Source organism: Macrotis lagotis, chromosome 4 (assembly GCF_037893015.1).
Source record: "Macrotis lagotis isolate mMagLag1 chromosome 4, bilby.v1.9.chrom.fasta, whole genome shotgun sequence".
NCBI classification, from domain to species: Eukaryota; Metazoa; Chordata; class Mammalia; order Peramelemorphia; family Peramelidae; genus Macrotis; species Macrotis lagotis.
The window spans coordinates 260,382,752-260,404,065 of record NC_133661.1 but is presented as its reverse complement, the minus strand read 5'-3'; the positions used below and the strand labels follow the sequence as shown (position 1 = coordinate 260,404,065).

General features: G+C 34.9%; 1 protein-coding gene across 2 annotated transcripts in view; it reads left to right on the top strand.

The window, feature by feature from the left end:
• The window catches only part of ARMH4 (armadillo like helical domain containing 4), a 156,089-nt gene that overhangs the window by 58,986 nt on the left and 75,789 nt on the right, over positions 1–21,314 (top strand). For both annotated transcript variants that reach the window (XM_074235900.1, XM_074235901.1), the window contains exon 5: positions 2,889–3,134. In XM_074235900.1, coding sequence (XP_074092001.1) covers positions 2,889–3,134 — 246 coding nt within the window. The remainder of the gene's footprint in view (positions 1–2,888; positions 3,135–21,314) is intronic.

Here is a 21,314-nt window from a genome sequence, read left to right as displayed (position 1 = left end):
TCCTAATATTCAGCATATTGTTGGATTCTGGTTTCCAATCCACTCTGCTATTTGCTTCTGTTCTGTGAGTTAGCTCATTTCATTCCCATTCACAGTTATTGTACATTCACTTTATGCATTTCCATCCTCCCATTTTCCTGTTTATTCTTCTCTGTTTCTTTTTATCTTGTTCCTTCTCAATAGTCTATCTTGCTTCTGACTGCAGCCTTCTACAATCTACCCTCTCCTTTATTGATTCCTTTTTTCCTTTTCCCTTCCTATTTCTCTATTGGGTGTGATCGATTTCTATGCCTAAATGAGTATGCTAATACACTCTTCCCTCTTTGAAACAATTCCAATGAGAGTGAATTTTAAGCATTGCCTGCCATCCTTCCCTTCCCCCCCCACTATAAAAGTTATCCTAGTACCCCTTTTTTATATGAGAACATTTTCGCCACTCTACTTCTCTCTTCTCCCTTCATCTAGTGCATCCTTTTTTCTCATCCCTACATTTTTGGACTCACAGCCATGCTTCTGACTATCCTAAAAATGATAAAGTTCTTAGGAGTATCATTTTTCCATATACAAATGTAAATAGTTTAACTTTATTGAATACTTTATGATTGCTCTTTCATGTTTACCTCTTTATACTTCTCTTGAGTCCTTTATTTGAATGTCAAATTTTCCTATTAAATTCTGTTTTTTTTCCTCAGGAATGCTTGGAAATCCTTATTTAATTAAATGTCTATTTCCCTTCAAAGGATTATACTCATTTTTTGCTGGGTAGGTTATTTTGTTTTGTAATTCTGGTACCTTTGTATTCCAAAAATCATATTCCAAACTCTCTATTCCTTTAAAATGAAAGCTGTTAAATCTTAATAAGCACTTATTAGAAGTCAACCACTGCACAGTATGGGGGATTGCAAGTAGAAGCAAACCAGGCATGCCCTTCTCTTAGGGAGGTTTCATATACACACACACACACACACACACACACACATATATATGTATTTTTTTAGGCTTTTGCAAGGCAGTGGGGTTAAGTGGCTTGCCCAAGGCCACACAGCTAGGTAATTATTAAGTGACTGAGACCGGATTTGAACCCAGGTACTCCTGACTCCAGGGCTGGTGCTTTATCCACTATGCTACCTAGCCTCCCTGAAAGCTGCTAAATCTTGTGTGTTCCTAACTGGATCCCTGAATTGTTCTTTCTGGCTATTTGCAATATTTTTCCTTGACTTTGAGATTGTGAATTTGGGTGCTTGGAAGAATAATGATTTCTTTTTCTTTTGTAAATAGTATTTTATTTTTTTTCAATTACATGTAAAGATAGTTTTCAACATTCATTTTTTATAAGATTTTGAGTTTCAAATTTTTCTTCCTCTCTCCCTCCCCTCATTCCCCCCAAAATGACAAGCAATCTGATATAGGTTATTCATGTGCATTCTTGTTAAATATATCTCTGCATTGGTCATGTTGTGAATGATGAAACAGAATAAAAGGAGAGGACCAAAAAAAACAAAAGAGGAAATGATATGCTTTGATCTGCTTTCAGATTCCATAGTTTTTTTTTTCCTGACTGTGGCTAGCATTTTCTGTCATGATTCTCTTGGGATTGTCTTAGATCATTATATTATTGGGAAAAGTTAGGTCTGTCACATAATGTTGCTATTATTGTGTATAATGTTCTCCTGGTTCTACTCACTTCACTCAACATCAGTTCTAATAAGTGTTTCCAGGTTTTATTGAAATTTGCCTGCTCATCATTTCTCATAGTACAATAGTATTCCATTACATTCATATAACAGAACTTGTTCAGCCATTCCTTAATTGATAGGCATTCCTTCAATTTCCATTTTTTGACACCAAAAAACTCAGCTCTAATTATTTTTGTACATATAGGTCCTTTTTCCTTTTTTAAGAGATGATCCTATCACCTTCTAAAGAGAAGTTGAGAAGTTTGAAAGAAGGATTGACTTTGGGAGAAAGATAATGAACTCTGTCCTGGACATATTGGAGTTGAGATGTCCATGGATCATCCTGTTGTAAATGGTTAATAGGTAATTGATGATGTAGAAAGAGATCATACTGGTTGTATAGGTAAGTCAGTAAACATTTATTATATGCCTACCAAGTTCCAGAAACTGTTCTAAGCACTGGACTTCCAGATATAAGTTTGGAAGTTATCTGCAGAGAGATATTAATGGAATTCTTAAGAACTGATGAAGTCACCAAGAAAGAGTGTTGAGAAAGGATAGAAGAAGACTTGTATAGAACAGTTAATGGGTAGAATATAAATGATGATCTAGAAGAGGTAGCATCATATCATTCATTGTATTTGATTTAGTTTTGTTGCGATTTCATTAAAAATTTTGATAATGTATTGTTTTTATGCTTTTTTTACTATTTCACTTAATATAAAAACCCCTATTATTTTTACCTTTTGTAAGAACATTAATAAAATACCTTACAGTTATGAGTTTTCTTCCAACAATCCTGTTGGTAGGGATGGTATTATAACCCCCATTTTATAGATGAAGAAACAGATTCAGAGAAAACTTACCTAGAAACACACAGGTAGTAAATATCAAGTGTTCTCATACCAATGCAAATTTTCATTGACCACAACATACTGTTTTTTTTTGCCAGGGACCCTTAAAAATCTTTTAAATTACATTTCAGATTATCCTGGCACTTAGTTCCTTAGGACTTTCATTTTGATACTGAGAATTGCTGTGATAATTTTTACTAACATAACTGTAATATGATAGGATTAAAATATAAGATATTTGGTGGTTTATGAGTAATTTTTTTTAAAAAAATGACATATCATTATTTTATAGTAGCTAGACAATGATAAAACATTCATATTACTTAATGGTGTTTTGTTTTGACTTCTTTCTTTCTAGAGGGAGAGGAAGATGAGGATGAAGAAGTGGAGGAGGAAGAGGAGGAAGAAGAAGAAGAAGAGGAAGATAAAGATGAAGATTCCTTGGATGAAAGCATGGAGGGTGACACTGAGCTGCCTGGGTTGACTCTCCCTGGTATTACTTCCCAAGAGCCCAGGTTAGACAGAGGTAACTTGGAACCTTTGGAAGGAGTGTCATATCAGGTTCCAGATGCTATTGAATGGGAACAACAGAATCAAGGCCTTGGTAAGAGCAACTTCTACATCTTCTCTGTTTGAATGACATCCCTCCCTTTTATATTAATCGTAAATGAAAAGGCAAATATTTTGAACTGGATTGATCAATAAATAGCAGCACATTTGGAGAAAACTTTCTTTGTGTGTGTGTGTGTGTGTGTGTGTGTGTGTGTGTGTGTGTGTGTGTGTGTGTGTGTTCTGACTTAAATCGACATTGCTTTCCTTATCCTACCAATTGATGACTTATCTGAAATCCAGAGAGCATTCCATTCAACCTTTCCACACAGAAAGATTTCAGGAGAAAAAAAATCTTGTGGAAGAGGTAGGGAAAATAATTTCTTAATTGATCTCATATCTGCTGGAATTCACTGGTATTTATTTTAAAGGGACCTTGTGATGAATGTTTTTTGATATGTAATAGTGGAACAGGTTGGGGTATAGAAAATTATTGCTCTGATTGACTCCTACTGAATCTCCCCAATCATTTTGGCTGCTTTTTATGAGATGAAAGTTAATTTGGTGTTTTTACCATCAAACACTGGTTAGTCATCACTTTTGTTGTAGGAAATTTTGTTAATGAAGCTAACTTTATGTGGAGTTTGTTGATGACAGTAGGGTTGGTTATTTCATGTTCATAATTTCATTGGTGAGGGTATAATTTTGATTGCTTCAGATCACAAACCTAAAATTCCTAAATAAAGAGCTAGTGTTCATTGCAAATTTAATCTCACTTCTGCCCTGTCTCGTGTGACTTTGCTGCCAGACAGCATTATAATCTACCTGCTTCCTCCTTCACTCTACTGGAGGGGAGAGGAAAATGCAATATCAGGGAATGCCAGGGCTGGGCTAATTTCCCTAAATTTTCCAGGAAGGGTATCAGGCTGGACATAAATAAATCCCTTAAATAGCTCTTTTTTTTAGAGGCATTCTAGAGCCATTTTCTTGATTTCTATTAAGAAAAAGGGTAGCCTTTAGTTTATAGTTACCCCTTTCTACCAAACTCTGATTAAACAAAAGACCAGAACAAAGAACAAATAGTGAACAAACTAATTTCTCCTAGAAAAATGGCAAACAGAAATCAGGAAAGTTTTGCATATTAGAACTGCCAAAGAATACAAAAGAGTAAATGAACTCTGCCCTTTAAGATAGATGAGGTAAGATTTCAACTCAAACCAGGAGAGACAGAATGATCTCATCCAGAGAATGGCTAATCTGGGCAATCTCTAGAATTGCAATCGCTTTAGGCTAAAGGGCATGATGGTGGTTTGTTTCCTTTATAGTCTGAGACTGTAAGGGCTCCAGTATCCCAATCAAAAGTTTGTGCTTTATCTCTCTCGCTCTCTTTCAGTTGTTTCCCTAGAGTTTCTCTCTCTAAATGTGTTTACAAGTAGTTGAGCAGGTCTATTCTCCACTTGTGAAGTTTCTAAGATACTTCTTCCATCCATTCAGGAGTCATGCCTTTTTTTCTGCTTATGCAGCATACAACTCTCTGAGCTGTCCTTTGCCAAAACTGCCCTGGGCTTGGGTGGAAGAAGGGTTATATGATTCCCTGAAAAAAAATCATCACGTTATTATTCTCAATCATCTGAGGATCATCTTTTCCAATTTTAGCTACCTTGTTCCTTGGATTACAGACAATAGATTATTTTGACCCATTAAATCTTGACAGCTTGGTAGGATCTGTGAAACCTCTGCTGATTTTAAAATCTAGGGGCCTGCAAACTCAAATGAAGATTGGCAGTAACATTTTGCAGGAGAGTTTTGTATAATCCCAGGATTAGGAAATAACTGGTAAAGTTCAGTTAGCATATTCTGAGGCTAACTATGCAGGCACAAAAATTAAGTTTCTTATTCTATCTCTCAAGTCTATCTACAGTCTCTGTGGACTAATAATAAGAATAATAACAATGACTGACAATTATTTAGCACCTTTAGCACTATGTTCTTTAAGTCATTTATCCCAAAACATCCCTGTGAGATGGGTATCACTGTTATCATCATCCCTATTTTAGAGATGAGAAAACTGAGGCTCAGAAAGGTTAAATGATATGCCTATGATCATTTAGTTAGTAAAAACTATAGGTGAGATTTGAACCCAGATATTTCTTCAATAGATTAAATTATCATCTGAATTTTTAAGTACCTCCTGTGTGCCAGAGTCTGTATTATGCACTGGGAATATGAAGAAAATGGCAAAAAAAATTTCCTGTCCTCTAGGAGCTTACTGTCTAATGGGGAACAAAAACAAGATATAGAAAGAATAAATTGGGGTTGGTATTGAAGTAACATTAAGGAGGATTGAGAAAGGCTTTTTTGCAAAAGGTAGGACTTAGGTAGAACTTGAAGAAAACCAAAGAAATAAGGACTTGTAGAAGAGGAGGGAAAGAATTGCTGACATGGGGGACATGAATTTTAAGTCTTATAATTGTTTCTGCTTTATACTTAAAAAAACCTCAATTGCCTCTGGATTTAATTATGTGACTCTGGGAATCTTCAGTATTAAAATTGAGGAAATTTTGAGCTTGTGTCCTGTAGTCATCAGACATTTCATTTGCTTGTCAGCAAGTCAAGAACTTTCTAGCTATAAAATAGTGAATATCACAGTTTTGAATGAGTCTTTCATTAGAATAAATTAATATTAAAATAGTAAGTTAAAATAAGAAAATCACATGTTATAGCACTTCATTTCTCTGACATAATTAGTGAATATAGTGTTTTATATAATTAAATAAATCTATTCTTCTAAAGAAGTCAAAGACAATAGAAAAGTTCCATAAAAATAAAATATTCAGTGTTACTTTTTGATAATAAAAATGGAAATAGAATAAATGCTTATTGATCAGGAATGATTGGTCAAAATTCAGTATATGAATGTAAAGGAATATTATTGTATTACAAGAAATGATGAATATGAGTAATAGTTTGAGAAAGATCTTATATATCTTTCAAAGGACTTTTTGTTTTATACTAGAAGCAATAGAATTTTTTTGAGCAAGTTGGTAATATGATCAGATTTTTTGGGAGCTATGATAAGCATGAATTGAAGAAGGGAGAGACTACAGTTTGTTGATTGAGTTATTTAGGATGATATTGAGAGCCTGAATTAGGAGCATGCAAATATGAATGAAAAGAAGGATGGATTTGAGAGATAATATAGATGTAAAATAGCATAGGATTTGGTAACATTGAATGTGAAGGTTGAAGAAGAGGAAACATAGTTTTGAACTTTCAAATTGCTATTAAAAGAAAGAGGAAAGTAGGAAGTGGAGCCAGCTTTTTGGAGAACATGATGTACCACTTAGTTGAAGAGTCAGCATTTGAATTCAGAGGCAGGATAGGACTGGAGATAAAGAGTTGAGAACTGCCTACATAGAGGGATAATTGAGCAGGAAGACATCTGCTAAGATAGTCACTACAGTAAGTGAAATACTTGAGAGAATTCATAAGTATAAGGCAGAATTCATTACTGGAAAAACAAAGCAAAACAAAATGAAAAACAAAACACTAGGGTATATTGCAGAGCATCAAGATAAGGACTTAGGTAAGGGAAGCAAGAAAGGAATTCAGTTCCTGGGATTTAGTGACAGGATATTAATGTTCTGGGTAGAATTTCTGACCTATGGATAGTATGTGTCTAGATCTGGAGTTTCCAACTGGGGAAGAAAGTTTTCCTTACAAAATATTAGTTTTTTAAATTTTGTTTCTTATGTGTATATGCATGATAAGTTCTAAAATGTTTTTCCTTTAACAATGAATGGAATTATTTGAAGGTTTGTTAGAAAGCCAAGGGATTATAGGGATTGGGAAGACTGAGAACCACCCTGGACTAATTTCTAGAACTATGGTACAAAAGGATCATGGCAATAATGGTCCTTAATCTAAGATGCTTAGACTGTGGATCTCTAGAAATAAATTGATCATAGGGTCTGAGATGGAGTAAAATCTATAGGTGAGGATGAAGCATCCCAATTGGGAGGGAGGAAAGTAGACCAAATCACAGAGCCAATAATTTCCAGTGACGATTTTCTGTCTTGGTCATCCTACCCTCAGTAAAGAGCTTTGACCGATTCTGGTCTTGGCCATACCATAGTAGAACAGCATGAGTGGACCTAGTGGCCAGTCCCTGCTGGCCATTTCACCTGTGCCACATCTTGGGTTCTGTACCTCTCTCTATTTCAACATCTTATTTTTGTTTGCTTCAATTTTCTTAACTGTAAAATCAGGGTAATAACAGAACCTATTGGAGGGTGATTGTGAGGAACAAATGAGATACCTGTAAAGCATACATTCTATCTTGATGTCTTACCATGAAGAGGAGTGGGGGAAGGAGTAGCCAGGGATTTGTATCATTTGTATACCCTATTATCTACAGTACCTAATTTTAAATCTTCTGTTTGACTTTTTAAGCCTCTCATAACTTGATTCTCTCTTATATTTCTAGTCTTTTTTACACCTAGCCTCTTTGTAGTTTCTTACACATGATCCTCCATCTCCTGACTGGGCATTTTCCTTGGCTATTCTCCATATCTGAAACTCTGTTCCTCTTTATCTCTGACTCTTTAAAGTTTTAGCTTCAGCCCCACTTTCTCCAAGAAAATCTCCTGGTACGGGGCCGCTGGGTGGCGCAGTGGATATAGCACCAGCCCTGGAGTCAGAAGTACCTGAGTTCAGATCTGGCCTCAGACACTTATAACCCCATTTGCCTTGCAAAAAAAAAAACAAAACTAACTAAAAAAAAAGAAAATTTCCTGGTACTTCTTAATCTTAGTGCCTTTTTTAGAGATTAATACTGATTTAGCCCATCTATATCTTGTTTTTTGTAGTTGTTTACATGCTGTCACCCCATTTAGGCCTTGAGCTCCTTGAGAGAAGGAACTTTTTTGGTTTTGTTTTGTGTGTTTTTTTTTAACTTTTCTTTATATCCCAGATGCTTGTTGCACAATGCTTGATGATTGATAAATGCTTGTTGACTTGACCTGACTCTTGGAAACCTTTGTCAGTCTGATGAAGCCTATGGACCCTTTCTCAGAATTATATTTGTAGATGCATAAAAATACATATGATTAAAAGTCTATATTATTCTATATATTCTATATTATTCTATATATATTATTCTATTAAAATATAGTAATCAAAATATTAAAAAATCCTTGATTGTCAGAAACCCTTCCTTTAAATTTTACTTTGCTTTTTGTGGCTCTTCACCATTTTACACTAGTATTCGTTGATATTATTCATTCTTTCTGTCCCTACTTGGGATTTTCTTGATAAAGATACTGGAGTGGTTTGTTATTTTCTCTCATTTTACAGATGAGATGACTGAGGCAAACAGAATTAAGTGACTTGCTTAGGATCACATAGCTCAAAAGTGTCTGAGGCAAGATTGAAACTCAGGAAGTCTTCTTTTTTCTAGGCTCACCTCTAATTCCACTGCACTACCTAACTACCCAATAGGTTAGCAGCCTGGAAAAGGCTAGATATCCAAATACCACCTACTATAATCTAGACCCTATGTTAAATGCTTTACAGACATCTCATTTGTTCCTCACAATCATCCTCCAATAGGTTCTGTTATTACCCTGATTTTACAGTTAAGGAAACTGAGACAAAGATTAAGTGACTTGCTAGTCAGTGTCTCATACTGGATTTGAATTCAGTTCTCCTTTACACCAGGTTCACAATTTATCTCCCTTATCTCCTAATAGTACTGTATAGTGGAATGAGCAATATGCTCTATCATATACTTGATTAATAATATTGAAGATTTAACCTGAAGTCCTTCAGTTATGGTGAAACCACTGCCTCCTAAGGAAGTTCATTATATTTTATCATTTTGGGATAACTCTATGAGAAAATTTCCTCTATATTGAATTGTCATCCTCTTTGAAACTTCTACCTATTGTTTCTAGTTCTGTTCTCTGGGGCAGACAGACAGAACAAATCTGCTAGATCATTTAAATATTTACAGTGAAAACTTGTCTTCATTCCTGATTCTTCTCTTAAAGCTATCTATCCCTAGTTTGACCAAGTCAATCAAAATGTGGCTTGATTTTGAATGTCATGGTCACTGTTCTCTAGATGTGTTCTTGCTTGATCTCTTCTAAAATATGATGCTCAGAAATGATATTCCTGGGTGTGGCTTGACCAGAAAAGAATGCCTTGGGATCATCATCTCCCTTGCTTTGGTCACTATATTCCTGCTAATGTCACCTAAGATCATTTAGCTTTTTTGGTTCCTCCATCATGCTCCTAACTCTTATGAAGTTTGTAATACAATAAAGCCCAGATCTTTTTCACATGAACTGATTTCTAGCTACTTTCTCATCCTCTCCTATTCATTATTTTGAATAGAGGAGCTTGACTTGGAATTTAAAAGATTTAAATGTAATCTTCTTAGCTTTGGCCTAGTGTTCCAGTTAAGATCTTTTTGTGTCAATTCTTTCAATCCAGGGCTGGTTATCCCTTCTAGCTTTGTGTCATCTGAAAATTTGTTAAGAATACCATATCTTTTTCTTCAAGTTTTTGATGAAAATGTTGAACAAAACCAGAACAAAACCAAATTTATACTTAATCTATGCTGCTGCCAGGAGGCAATATATTCTAAGCAATGACTCCTATAGACCAATTTACCCATTTTATAGATCTAAAATCAATGAAGAACATCAATCCTTTTAAAATGAATTTCAGGAAATTTCAGATTTTTCAAGACCTAAGACTCATTTTCTAAATTAAAATCTGATCTCTAACACTTGTTAGTTGTATGCTCCTGGATAAGTCATTTAACCTTCCTTTCCTCAGTTATCTCATCTGTAAAATGAGCTGGAGAAGGAAATGCCAAACTACTGCCAAGAAAACCCAAAATGGGGTCATGAAGAGTTTAAAACAGCTGAAATGACTGAATAGAAACAATAAGCTAAGAAGATAATTTTAAAATGGAATTCTGTTGACAGTTCCTAAGAGAATTATGATTTATATTTCCTATCATTGTGTGACTTTAAGAAGGTAATTTAGGGGCAGCTAGATGGTTGATAGAGCACTGACCCTGGAATCAGGAGGACCTGAGTTCAAATTCAGCCTTAGACATTTAATAATTGCCTAGCTGTGTGACCTTGGAAAAGTCACTTAACCCCATTGCACTAAATAAATAAAATTTAAAACAAAAAAGAAGCTAATTTAATCTTTCTGGGTCTAATTTTCTTCAAATTTATAACAAGGGAGTTGAAATAGATGACTCTAAGGTTCCTTCCTTAGGATTCTATGATAAACTCTAATTTCCTATATCCTGTTTTTGTTCCCATTTTTAGTATTAGTATTAGTTTAGTATTTAGTATTAGTTTTGGTGACAAGGTTTATTCATGATGATGGATCCTTAAAAAGATCTTGAAAGGGGAAAAGAAAGTTGAATTTCTTTATTGCTAAAGAGTGCCACAATTGTGTTGTTAACTTTCAGGGTTCCCATTCCTGCTTTTTCCTCTCCCTGCCTCACATTTTATAATTAAACCTATGTTTGCTCCCTTTCTATAGGGGATGATTGCCAAAGAAGTGGGCTTCTTCCTTTTGTGAGATCAGGTGCATATTTGGAGATAAAGTAAAAAATGTAGAAGAAATAAATGAGTTGCATTTCTATAAAGGCCTCTATGCTATAACCATCAAAACCTGAAAGCATCTAAGAGAACTCTATGGAGGAAAATTATGACTTGGGTCTATCTTTGCTTACATTTTCTCTCCTATAAAATGGAGATAATTTTTTTAAAAATGCCTATCTCACAGGCATTTCTAGAAAAAGAGATTGCCAAATATAAATAACTTTTCAAAACCATATTAAATGGCAGCAATGATATCAATGAACATGGGACAATTAAATCCTATTGATAATATTGAAGGGAAGCATCATGGAAGAGTGGAAATAGCACCAGGTCAGAAATCAGATTTGGATTCATAGGATCATAGATTTGTAGTTGTGGCTTTAAAATCACTGAAATCAACTCCTTTATTTTACAGATTAGGAAACTGAGATCAAAAGAGTTTGGGTGATTTCTCAAGTATTACACATTTTATTGTTTAGTCATATTGTTTAGTAATGTTCAACTCTTTGTGACACCGTCAAGGGTTTTCTTGGCAAAGATATAGGAGTTAAAAACAATACAGGATTCATTTGCCATTTCTTTCTCCAGCTCATTTTACATATAAGTAAACTGAGGTAAACAGAATTAAGTGACTTGCCTAGGGTCATATAACTAGTAAGTGTTAATTCAAGATTTGACCTCAGTTCCAGTGTTCTATTTATTCAACTATAGTGGTTCAAATATGACCTCTGTTGTTGCAACCTTATATGACTGGCAAATCATTTAACTCCCTTTGTCTTAGTTTTCTCATTGGTAAAACATGGAATTTGGAGTAGTTCTCCCATGCTTAGGTTTATGTTCCTGAGGGGCTTTCTTCCAAGATGCATGGTGAGGAATGAGATTCTTGAAAAGAAATCTAAATATCTTATAAGATGAAATCTATGCATTTTGTTTTGCATGATGTCATTTAAATCTTTGTTCCAACACAGGAAAACTTGCAAAGGAAGCATATTAGATTGCTTACAGCTTTTATTTAGTATTGGAGCAGGCTGTTCTTCCTCATTAATAACAATAGGTGTCGCTGCAGCCAACTAAAATGTTTTGGAATGTTCTTTGATCAAAAAAAAATTCTGTTCTAAGAGCCCTTCTTAGAACCTCCCTTTGATTTCCCCAACCCTTGTCCCACAAGTCTTTTTTTAAATAAAAGTTGAATTAATCAATACTTTTCTCAGAAAGTATTTATGATTTTTCAAGTAATTTGTCCAAATAGTTATTTCAATGGGCTATAAAAGTAATAGGCATAAAATAAGGTCCAAACTTAGATAAGCAAGATTATGAAAGTGAGAAGCATCTCCCAACATTTAAAATGCCTTTAGATTCTTTTAATGGTGTGATTTATATCTCTTTTTATCAATATCATGTTAAATGGGGACAATTTGCTACTTTCACCCTCCCCAAAACATTCAGAGCATTTGAAATTACTAAAAGATAACCACCTAGTTTGTGGTCATCCTACTGAATCTTCTTTGAAAGCATGAAAATTCCTTAATTGACCTCTTCTATCATATGAAAGAGCAAATTGAATGTTACTACAATAAGATTAAAAGGCATAAGCCTTCTTTTTTTCTGTCCCTGCTCTCCACCACTGAGGTCTTTGAATTAAATAAAAAGTTCTAGGTACCTTCAGAAGATTACAAAATCAGAGTGAAACTTAGTTTATCCATAGTAATGGAAATTAGATGGCAAGAACTTGAACTTGTTTTCAGGAATAATTTTCAGATAACACAGAATATACAGTATGTATAAGGAATATAAATGAATTTTCTTCAGTATTTGTTGTCTTCCAAGTTACTCATGAATCTTCAAATATATTTCAAATGTATATAGGTCCATCTTCAAAAAGAATTTTTCAAGAACATAGAGATATTTATTTGAATCTATCATATTTCCCTCCAAATCTTCTTTTCTGCAGGCTAAGTATTAATTTAACTAATCTTTGATGAGTTTTTAAGTTCTCACACTATCACCAAATATGGGGTCCCCAAAACTGAGTATAATTCTCCATATTTATTTACTCTGCAATTATTACATAGTTGTCTAACTAGGGCAGAGTACAGCAGGATTATAATCTTTCTTGTTTTGGACACTATACTTACGTTAATACATCCTAAGGGCTCAATTGGCTGCCATTTCACATTATTAATTCATATTGAATTTGCAGTCCACTAAAACCTTCTGCACATGAAATCTCACATTTTACTAGCATGGTGGAAAATGTACTGGATGGTCTAAAGAGACCTAAGTTTGAATCTTGGATCTAATACCTACTAGTGAAGCTCCCCTTTGTGGTTACAAAGAGAGCTTAATATAGGCTTCCCAGCAAATCTAGGGCAGTTAGTGTCACAAATTTCTTTTTGCCCTTCTCCCTACTTTGTGGCAAACACTAGCTCAGAATGCAATAAAAATCAGCTTATCTTTATCTTGAGACAAAACCCATTATAAAACTACAGACAGCAAATACACAAGGTTAAAGAGAGCAGGAAACTCCCAGGGGTAAGTGATATCGTTTTGCCAAGGAACAGTGAAGCAGAGAATGGTGAGGAGGTGGAGAGCAGATAAATTTAGTTCCCATAGACATAAGGGAACAGTGAAGGAAATAGGTAAATCCTATCCAGGAAAATCATTGCTTAAATGCATTCATCAGATTGACAAGGGTTTAACTGTTCATGATTATATGCATTTAAGAGTAGCTACCCTTTACTTGCAGTTGGTTTACTGTTTCCAAACTCAATATTCCATCTCCAGTTTCCATATCTTTAATGAGAATGTCTTCTTTGTTTATAATACACGTCACCTCTGCTTTTTAGAATCCCTGGATTTTCCAGATCCAATTCTTATGCAACTCCTATTGCAAGGGGTTATCTCTTAACCATTTGGATCATAGAACCTTTAGGAAGCATGGTGAAATCTATGGATCCCTTTTTAGAGTAAGATTTTTATAATGCACAGGATTACAAAAGAAACCAATTACAATGAAATAAAGTTATAGTAGTGGCAAAGAACTCCAAATTGTGGAGTAACTGTTAAATAGGGAATAGTTCAATAACTTGTGGCATATAATTGTGATAGAATACGACCATTTTATATGAAATGATGAATTTGATGATCTAAGAGAAAACATGGTTAGATTTGCATGAAGAGTGAAATGAGCAGAACCAAGAGAACACTGTATATTGTAAAAGCAATGCTGTTTTAAGACCAACTTTTAGCAAATAAGTCATTTTGACTATTATAAATACTCTAATTAATTACATGGGATAGCTAAAGATGTTATCTGCATCCAGAGAATTAACTGATAGAGAAGTTTGCATAGAATGATTTTACAGATATGTACATATATATATATATATACACATACACACATATATACATATTTGTGGTTAGAGGTGGCTATCTATAGGGTGGAGACGATGAAGGAAGAAAAAAAAGAAATTTGCACGACAACTTTATTACATATTTAAAAGGAATAGCAAGTTGTACATAAAAGATTTGCAGTTTCTTATGCAATCATCTTTTTATTATACTGTTATGAAGATGCTTATTTTATTCCATAAATAAACAAATTAAAAAGTTATCAAAATTAAAAAAAATAGTTCACAGGCCTCAGATTAAGAAATCCTGTACTATAGAATTATTTTTCCTATTTCCCTAATTTGTTAGTTCTCTTCCTCCTCAAAAATTATGTGTGATTTTTCAGTTAATATGTTGAATTCCTTCAATATAAGGGAGCAAACATGGTGACGCAGACTTTGAAGTTAGGAAGTTATGTTGTCAAGTCCTAGCTCTGTCATGTACTGGCATTGGATAAGTTACTTAACATCTCAAAGTTCTAGGTGGCTCTCTAAGACATAAGTTAGAGGTGCTGACTTGTATCAGTTGAAATCATAGATCTAGTACCTTTCCTTGTCCCTCAATATATAAGCTCTTTGATTTTAGGAACTATCTTTTGTTTTTCTTAGCATGTTCTGCAACTTGCATAATATTTTGCTCAAAGTTAGTGATTAATAAATGCTGGGGGGTGGTTCTTCTTGCACAGAGTTTGGGGTTGGGAAGCACATTGCCTAGTTATCAAGTGAATCAGAGTCAAATACTTTAATATGGATTTGAGATGTTATGGGGGGAAAGACTTACTTAAGCCTATAGCTCCCATATCTTTTTTTTTTTAGCTTCCATACTGTAAACTTGAGAAACAAGAAAAGGATATCTGAAAACACAGATTCCTGGCATGCTAAAATCCACAGCAAGGAAATTAGAACAAGGAAATTAGAAAACATTAAGGCCAAGACTAAATAAGACAGTAGGGAGATAAGAAAAACAAGCAGATTGTCTTATAATTGGTACTGAGGAATAAGTAAGCTGTAAGATAGTCTAATTTTATTGATGCAGCCAGACTATCCACTGGGCAAGTCAGAACTCATCTATGCCTTTTCATCTAGTGTGATTAGATTCATCTTTTCCTTCAATCCTTCATGGATGTTCTAACCAAGGCCTTCCTTTGACTCTTACTTAATAGCTTTTGATGCCCTATATCCATTTGTTTTCTGTAATTAGTTTTCTGATTCATAAGAATCTTTGCAAAATATAAAACTATCATTTTTCTCCTCCTTTCCTTTCTCTTTCTTCCATTGTATATTTATTCACCTGAAGTGTTTGTAGTAAATCACTTTTAGGAGGTTGTGCTTTTATCAGTAAGGGGATGGTGTTGAGCAGAAGATGTTCTTATGTTCTTCTTCTTGAATGGAATGTGCAGTATGGGAAGTCCAGGAACCAAGGAGCAATAGAATACCAATAGATGGCACTACTTAGTTGAGTTAAGGCCCAGCTGGTCCAAAAGTGAATTGAAGTCAGTAGGCTAGAATGGGAGGAAAAATTAGACCTAAATCTTTATAAGATTTACAGATTGTTTCCATTTACCAAATTGTAAATGCTTCAAAGGCAGGAAACCATGTTTTATCTAAATTGTGTATTTTCTTCAGTCCTAGGATAGTGCTCTTTTCAAAGTAGTTGCTTAATACATTTTTGAGAAAAGAAATAATATTTGATCATATTTTGATTTCTCATTGCTACTTGGAGCTAAACTAATTTGTTTCATGATCAGTTAGGGAATAAACTCAGAGAATGCAGGCTAATTTTAATCATGGCTACCTCCACAGTAGTAATTTTCCCCAATTCTAATTTCTCCTATCCTTTGACCCCATGGGAACTTCCAAGACCTAGATTTTTCCTCTCTTGCAGTTGTTATTGTTGTGTTGTTTCAATTGTGTCTGATTCTTTGTAACCTCATTTGGGGTTTTCTTGGCAGAAATATTTCATTTCCTTCTCTGGCTCACTTTATAGATGAGGAACTGAGGTAAACATTAAGTAACTTGCTCAGGGTCACAAAACTAATGTCTGAATCTGGATTTGAACTCAGATCTTCCTGATTTCAGCCTTGGTGTTCTATCCACTGCACCACCTAGTTGCTCTTTTATAGGGGCTTGGGCTTTATCAGACTAAGGTTGTCTAAATGTGACACTTTCATTTAGTAGATTAGGAAGTTTCTTAAGCCCAGCAGTTTTTTACCTTTCTGTTGTCATGGAAGTCTGGTTGAATCTTTGGAACCCATCTCAGAAAAAAATGTTTTTAAATACATCAAATAGGGGCGGCTAGGTGGTGCAGTGGATAAAGCAATGGCACTGGAGTCAGGAGTACCTGGGTTCAAATCCGGTCTCAAACACTTAGTAATTACCTAGCTGTGTGGCCTTGGGCAAGCCACTTAACCCTATTTGCCTTGTAAAAACCTAAAAAAAAATAAAAAAAAATACATCAAATAGAATACAAAGAGCTGGAGAAAGTTGCTATTATAGAAGTAAAAAGTAAATCCTTATTCTTGTTCTACATTTCCTGTGTTACTTTTTGAGTAGGGATAGATCTTTAGCTGGTTGATAAAGTATGAAATATCATCCCTATGTCTTAGAAAAAAGTCACACCTACTAATTTTGACTTCCAAATGATAAAGCTAAATATCACAGCTAGTTTTTATATATAGCACTTTAAGGTTAGCAGAGTAATATATATATATATATATATACATATATATATATAAAATATATATCACTTTATGTAATCTTAAAATGCATATATATTCCCATTTTATACACACATACACACACACACACACACACACACACACACACACACACACAAGCACTTTCTCATTAGATCCCTAGATTAAGTGTCTTGTCCAGGATCACCCAACTTGTAAATTAAGGGCTTTTTTCTACTTTACCACTTAGTAGAGTCATGGGCCCTGAGGACTTTGAAAATATGGCAGCTCTAAGCACCCTAGAAATTTCCACTCTCTTCCCCAAAACAAACATTGACCAGAACAACTAGAAACAATAGTAACAACAAACCAATATTAACTTGATTGCTTCTGTCAAGTTGTAGCATTTTTCTTTCAGACAATAGTGTTCCATTGGGCTTACCCATAAATGTTCCCTGGCTGAATATCTCTTCCATATTCTTTCATTCTGTGGCTCCAGTTCTATGTCAGCAAATCAATAAGACCTAGGCCCAGGTGTCTAACTCTTCATTGTTAGCATCATCTGGGCCCAGAACTAGCTATTTCTTTGGTTCATGATTGTCATAATGGGGTTTTTGAAGACTATCCAGTAATCAAATAGCAGGTATGTCACAGCAGAATTATTATAACTTAAAGGAGATTGCTTCATCTTTTGGTGATAATAAAAATATATTTGAAGGAGGAACAGATCTCTTATTCTATGTTCCATGTAGGTTGAAAAAATTAGAATGAATATTATGAGGTAGAGAGTCAAGGCTTAAATTCTGCTACTAACACAGTAATGTAGAAAACTACAGTAAAATTGATACTTCTATTACAGAATTTAAAAGACTCTAGAGATGAATTACATGAACTCTCTACCAGGCAACAAAGTAAAAGGGTAAATAAAATATTAGGCAAGCTGAACCAAGTATGAAATTGTAATGAAAATAAATAAAATGCATAAATAGCCTTCCATTTAACTAATGTTCACTAGAATAATGTAGACTAAAAAGACAGTAAATTTGTTATAATTTTTTTCAGATTATAGATAACTATTTCTGAGTCTCATATTATATATATATACACATATATATATGTGTATATATATATATATATATATATGTTTACGGTTTTAACTGTAAACATTGTCCTGACAAATGTTTAGTCTTCCAACTGTGTGAAATCTTGAATAATAATAGAGGCTTCTACTGATACAAACCCCTGTTTAACAATATTAGGGTGCTCAGATATACTGTAACATCTTTTTGAGTTCATATTTTGCTTCAAATTTGAAGATGCTACTTTAAAGGCAAGAATTTGAGATGCAAGATTTATTCCTTATGGATTAATAGTTATTGGATCTTATTCAATCAATCAAAGAATCAATAGTAATTACCTAATATGTGCTAAACACTATGGTAGGAACTAGGGATACAAAGACAAGAATTCCCTCAAGGTGTTTATATTCTGTGGAAGGAGAGAGTATAAGGATGCATTTAAAAGTGCACAAAATGAGTATATGCAAAATAAACATGAGGTAATCATTTTGAACGTGGCAGAGGCAGGCACAACTGAAGGGATCAGGAAAAACCTCCTTAAGATGTGTTTGATTTGAGCTTAGAGGGAAAATGGCAACTAGGTGGTTCAGTCAATAGAGTGCTGGACCTGAAGTCAGGTAGACCCATCTTCTTGAGTCCAAATCTATTTCTCAGACAGTAGCTGTATGATTCTGAGAAAGTCACTTAACCCCATTTGCCTGTTTCCTTATCTTTAAAATGAAATGGAGAAGGAAATGATAAACCACTTTATCTTTGCCAGAAAAGGATCCCAAATGGAGTCATGAAGAGTCAAACATGTATTGAATAACAAGAAGCAGAGATGAAGATGTGCATTTCAAGAATAGTGGACAAACAGCCTGTATTAAGGCATGGAAATGGGAGATGGAATCTAACTGGCTCTTAATTTTCTAGGAAAAAACCAGAATGTATTTCTAGGAAAAACCTAGAATGTTGGCAGCCTTATTGTTACAGAGAGTTTTCAGTGATTCTCTTTCGCAAACACACCCAGGTCCATCTATCAGTTTGTCTATATTTAGTATTGTTTATATTAGTATTTATATAATTTATATAAATTGCTATATTAGTATTTATGGGGCAATTTTTTTTGCAAGGTAATGGGTTAAGTGACAAGGTCACATAGTGAGGTAATTGTTAAGTGTCCTAAAGTCTGATTTGAACCAAGGTCCTCCTGACCCCAGGGCTGGTGCTCTATCCACTGTGCCACCTAGCTGCCCCCTTTATGGGGCAATTTTGAAAGAATTAGTGATCTAGACACTAATTTAATCACTTTCTAATATTCCATTTGGAAATGGATTCTCAGGAAAGAAGAAGAAGAAGAAGAAGAAGAAGAAGAAGAAGAAGAAGAAGAAGAAGAAGAAAAGAGGCATTTTGAATTTTTTTTCCATTCAGGGAATACAAACCCACAATTGAAGTCTAGCTTTTAACTGATTTCAAAATTATAGCTCAGTCTCTGATTAGATTTAGCATTATATCATCATGGTCCTTGTAGAGTCTTGCATCATCTTAGTAATGTATTCACTTCCTAGAGTATGAAAAAATGTCTGCAAAATGGTTTAGCCTCAGTAGGTCCACTGAATGTCTAGCTCAAATTTATCTATATCCTGGGAACCATGAAGCAGCAGAAGAGACATTTACATTTTATTTGACCTTTTCCTGATACTGACGTCTATCAAACTTGACCTTAGCTAATAAATTCACTTTCGATGAATGTCATAGCCTCCTTCTTAGGCCTCCATAATCTTTTATCACCTGGAATTTAATGATCTTGACAAAAAGTATTAATTAGTTCTGGGGGATTTGTCTGTAAGGCCAGACATCTTGCTGCTACTGCTCAAGATTCCCCACTTGGAGTAGTCTGGGGATGGATGATTTATGGAGAAAGAAGCTGCCAGGCTCATCATCTTTTCTGATTCTTTGGCCAAAGTTAGGAGCTGCTGTAGTTCCTGGTTAGAAAACTCTCATTTTTTTTTGGTTGAACTTGAGCAAAGCAGTGATGTCACAAAGTGGAGTAGAAGGTTTTGAGGAGAACCTTTTCTCATCTCATCCGCTGCTTCCTTGAGGTAGTCTTGAGGGGGATCTGACTGAGGCTGTGCTGCACTTCACTCTCTGCTTCCTGGGCATCTCACCTCCTCCTTCATCCTTTCCAGCTGGACCAGAAACTGTGCCTTGGAGTTTTTACTCCTTTAATCCACTGCTTCCTGGCCATCTTCTTGATATTCTTATCAACAAACTCTTCACCAAGTATGAGTCCTCTGCACACCCTCAGCTATCATCAAATCTTCTCTGGAACAGCATATGTATTTCTAGAAAGGGTGTGTCAATGAATTTCTCTAAGGTTTCATTTTGGGGGCAGCTAACTGGTACAGTGGATAGAGTGTGTTGGGGCTGGAGTCAGGAAGAGCTGAGTTTAAATCTGGCCTCAGACATTAGCTGTGTGACCCTGGGCAAGTCACTTAATCTTCTTTACCTCATTTGCCTCATTTCCATGAACTGGAAGACATAACTAAAATGACTAAACAGCAACAGCAAGATTTCATTTACCCATAATATCTGGCAAAACAAACAATGAATAAATGTCATTCATTCATTCATTCATTCATTCATTCATTATCTCTAAAATACCACTTCTTCCCTGATTCCCATGATCACTTTTTCCATTGGTTAGTTTTCTGACAACATTGTAATGGAAAAGGTAGGAAGATTAAAGTGAATAGATATATAAAAGTTTCAATATCCACATTGTTATTATAAGTAACAGACCTTGAGGAGAGTTGATGCAGAATTGTGCTCATTGTTTGCATCATGCCAAAGGACCTTAAACATAGTAGGTACTATTAAATGGTGATGTCTGTCCTTAGTTCTTTTTATTTTGTAAGGCAGTGGGATTAGGTAGCTTGCCCAGGGTCACATAGCTAGGTAATTATTAAGTGTCTGAGGTCAGATTTGAACTTAGATCCTCCTGACTCCAGGACTAGTGCTCTATCCACTGTACCACCTAACTGCCCCCTTGACCTTTTTTCTGGAAGTAGATTATGACATCAGAGAGATGATGCCGTGACATGCACATGAATTGGATTTGAGTGAGAGTCATCTGCCTTTTTCTCCTCTAAAACCATCTGGGTCCAGTGGGTCCAGATATGAATCAGGACAACTGGGGATGACCCTAGATTCAAGGCAATTAGGTTTAAGTGACTTGCCCAAGATCACACAGTAAGTGTCTGAGGTCACACTTGAACTCATATCCTCTTGACATCTATGCCATCTAGCTGCCCCAGAGACACTATAAATAATATTTGTTAAATTAATATTTATTAAATGAACCTGGGTGGACAATAAATAAAATGAAAAATTAAGTCTTCTTTGACTATCCTAAAACACATTGATCTGTCTCTCTCTCTCTCTCTCGCTCTCTCTCTCTTTTAGATTACAGCATTTAGGGG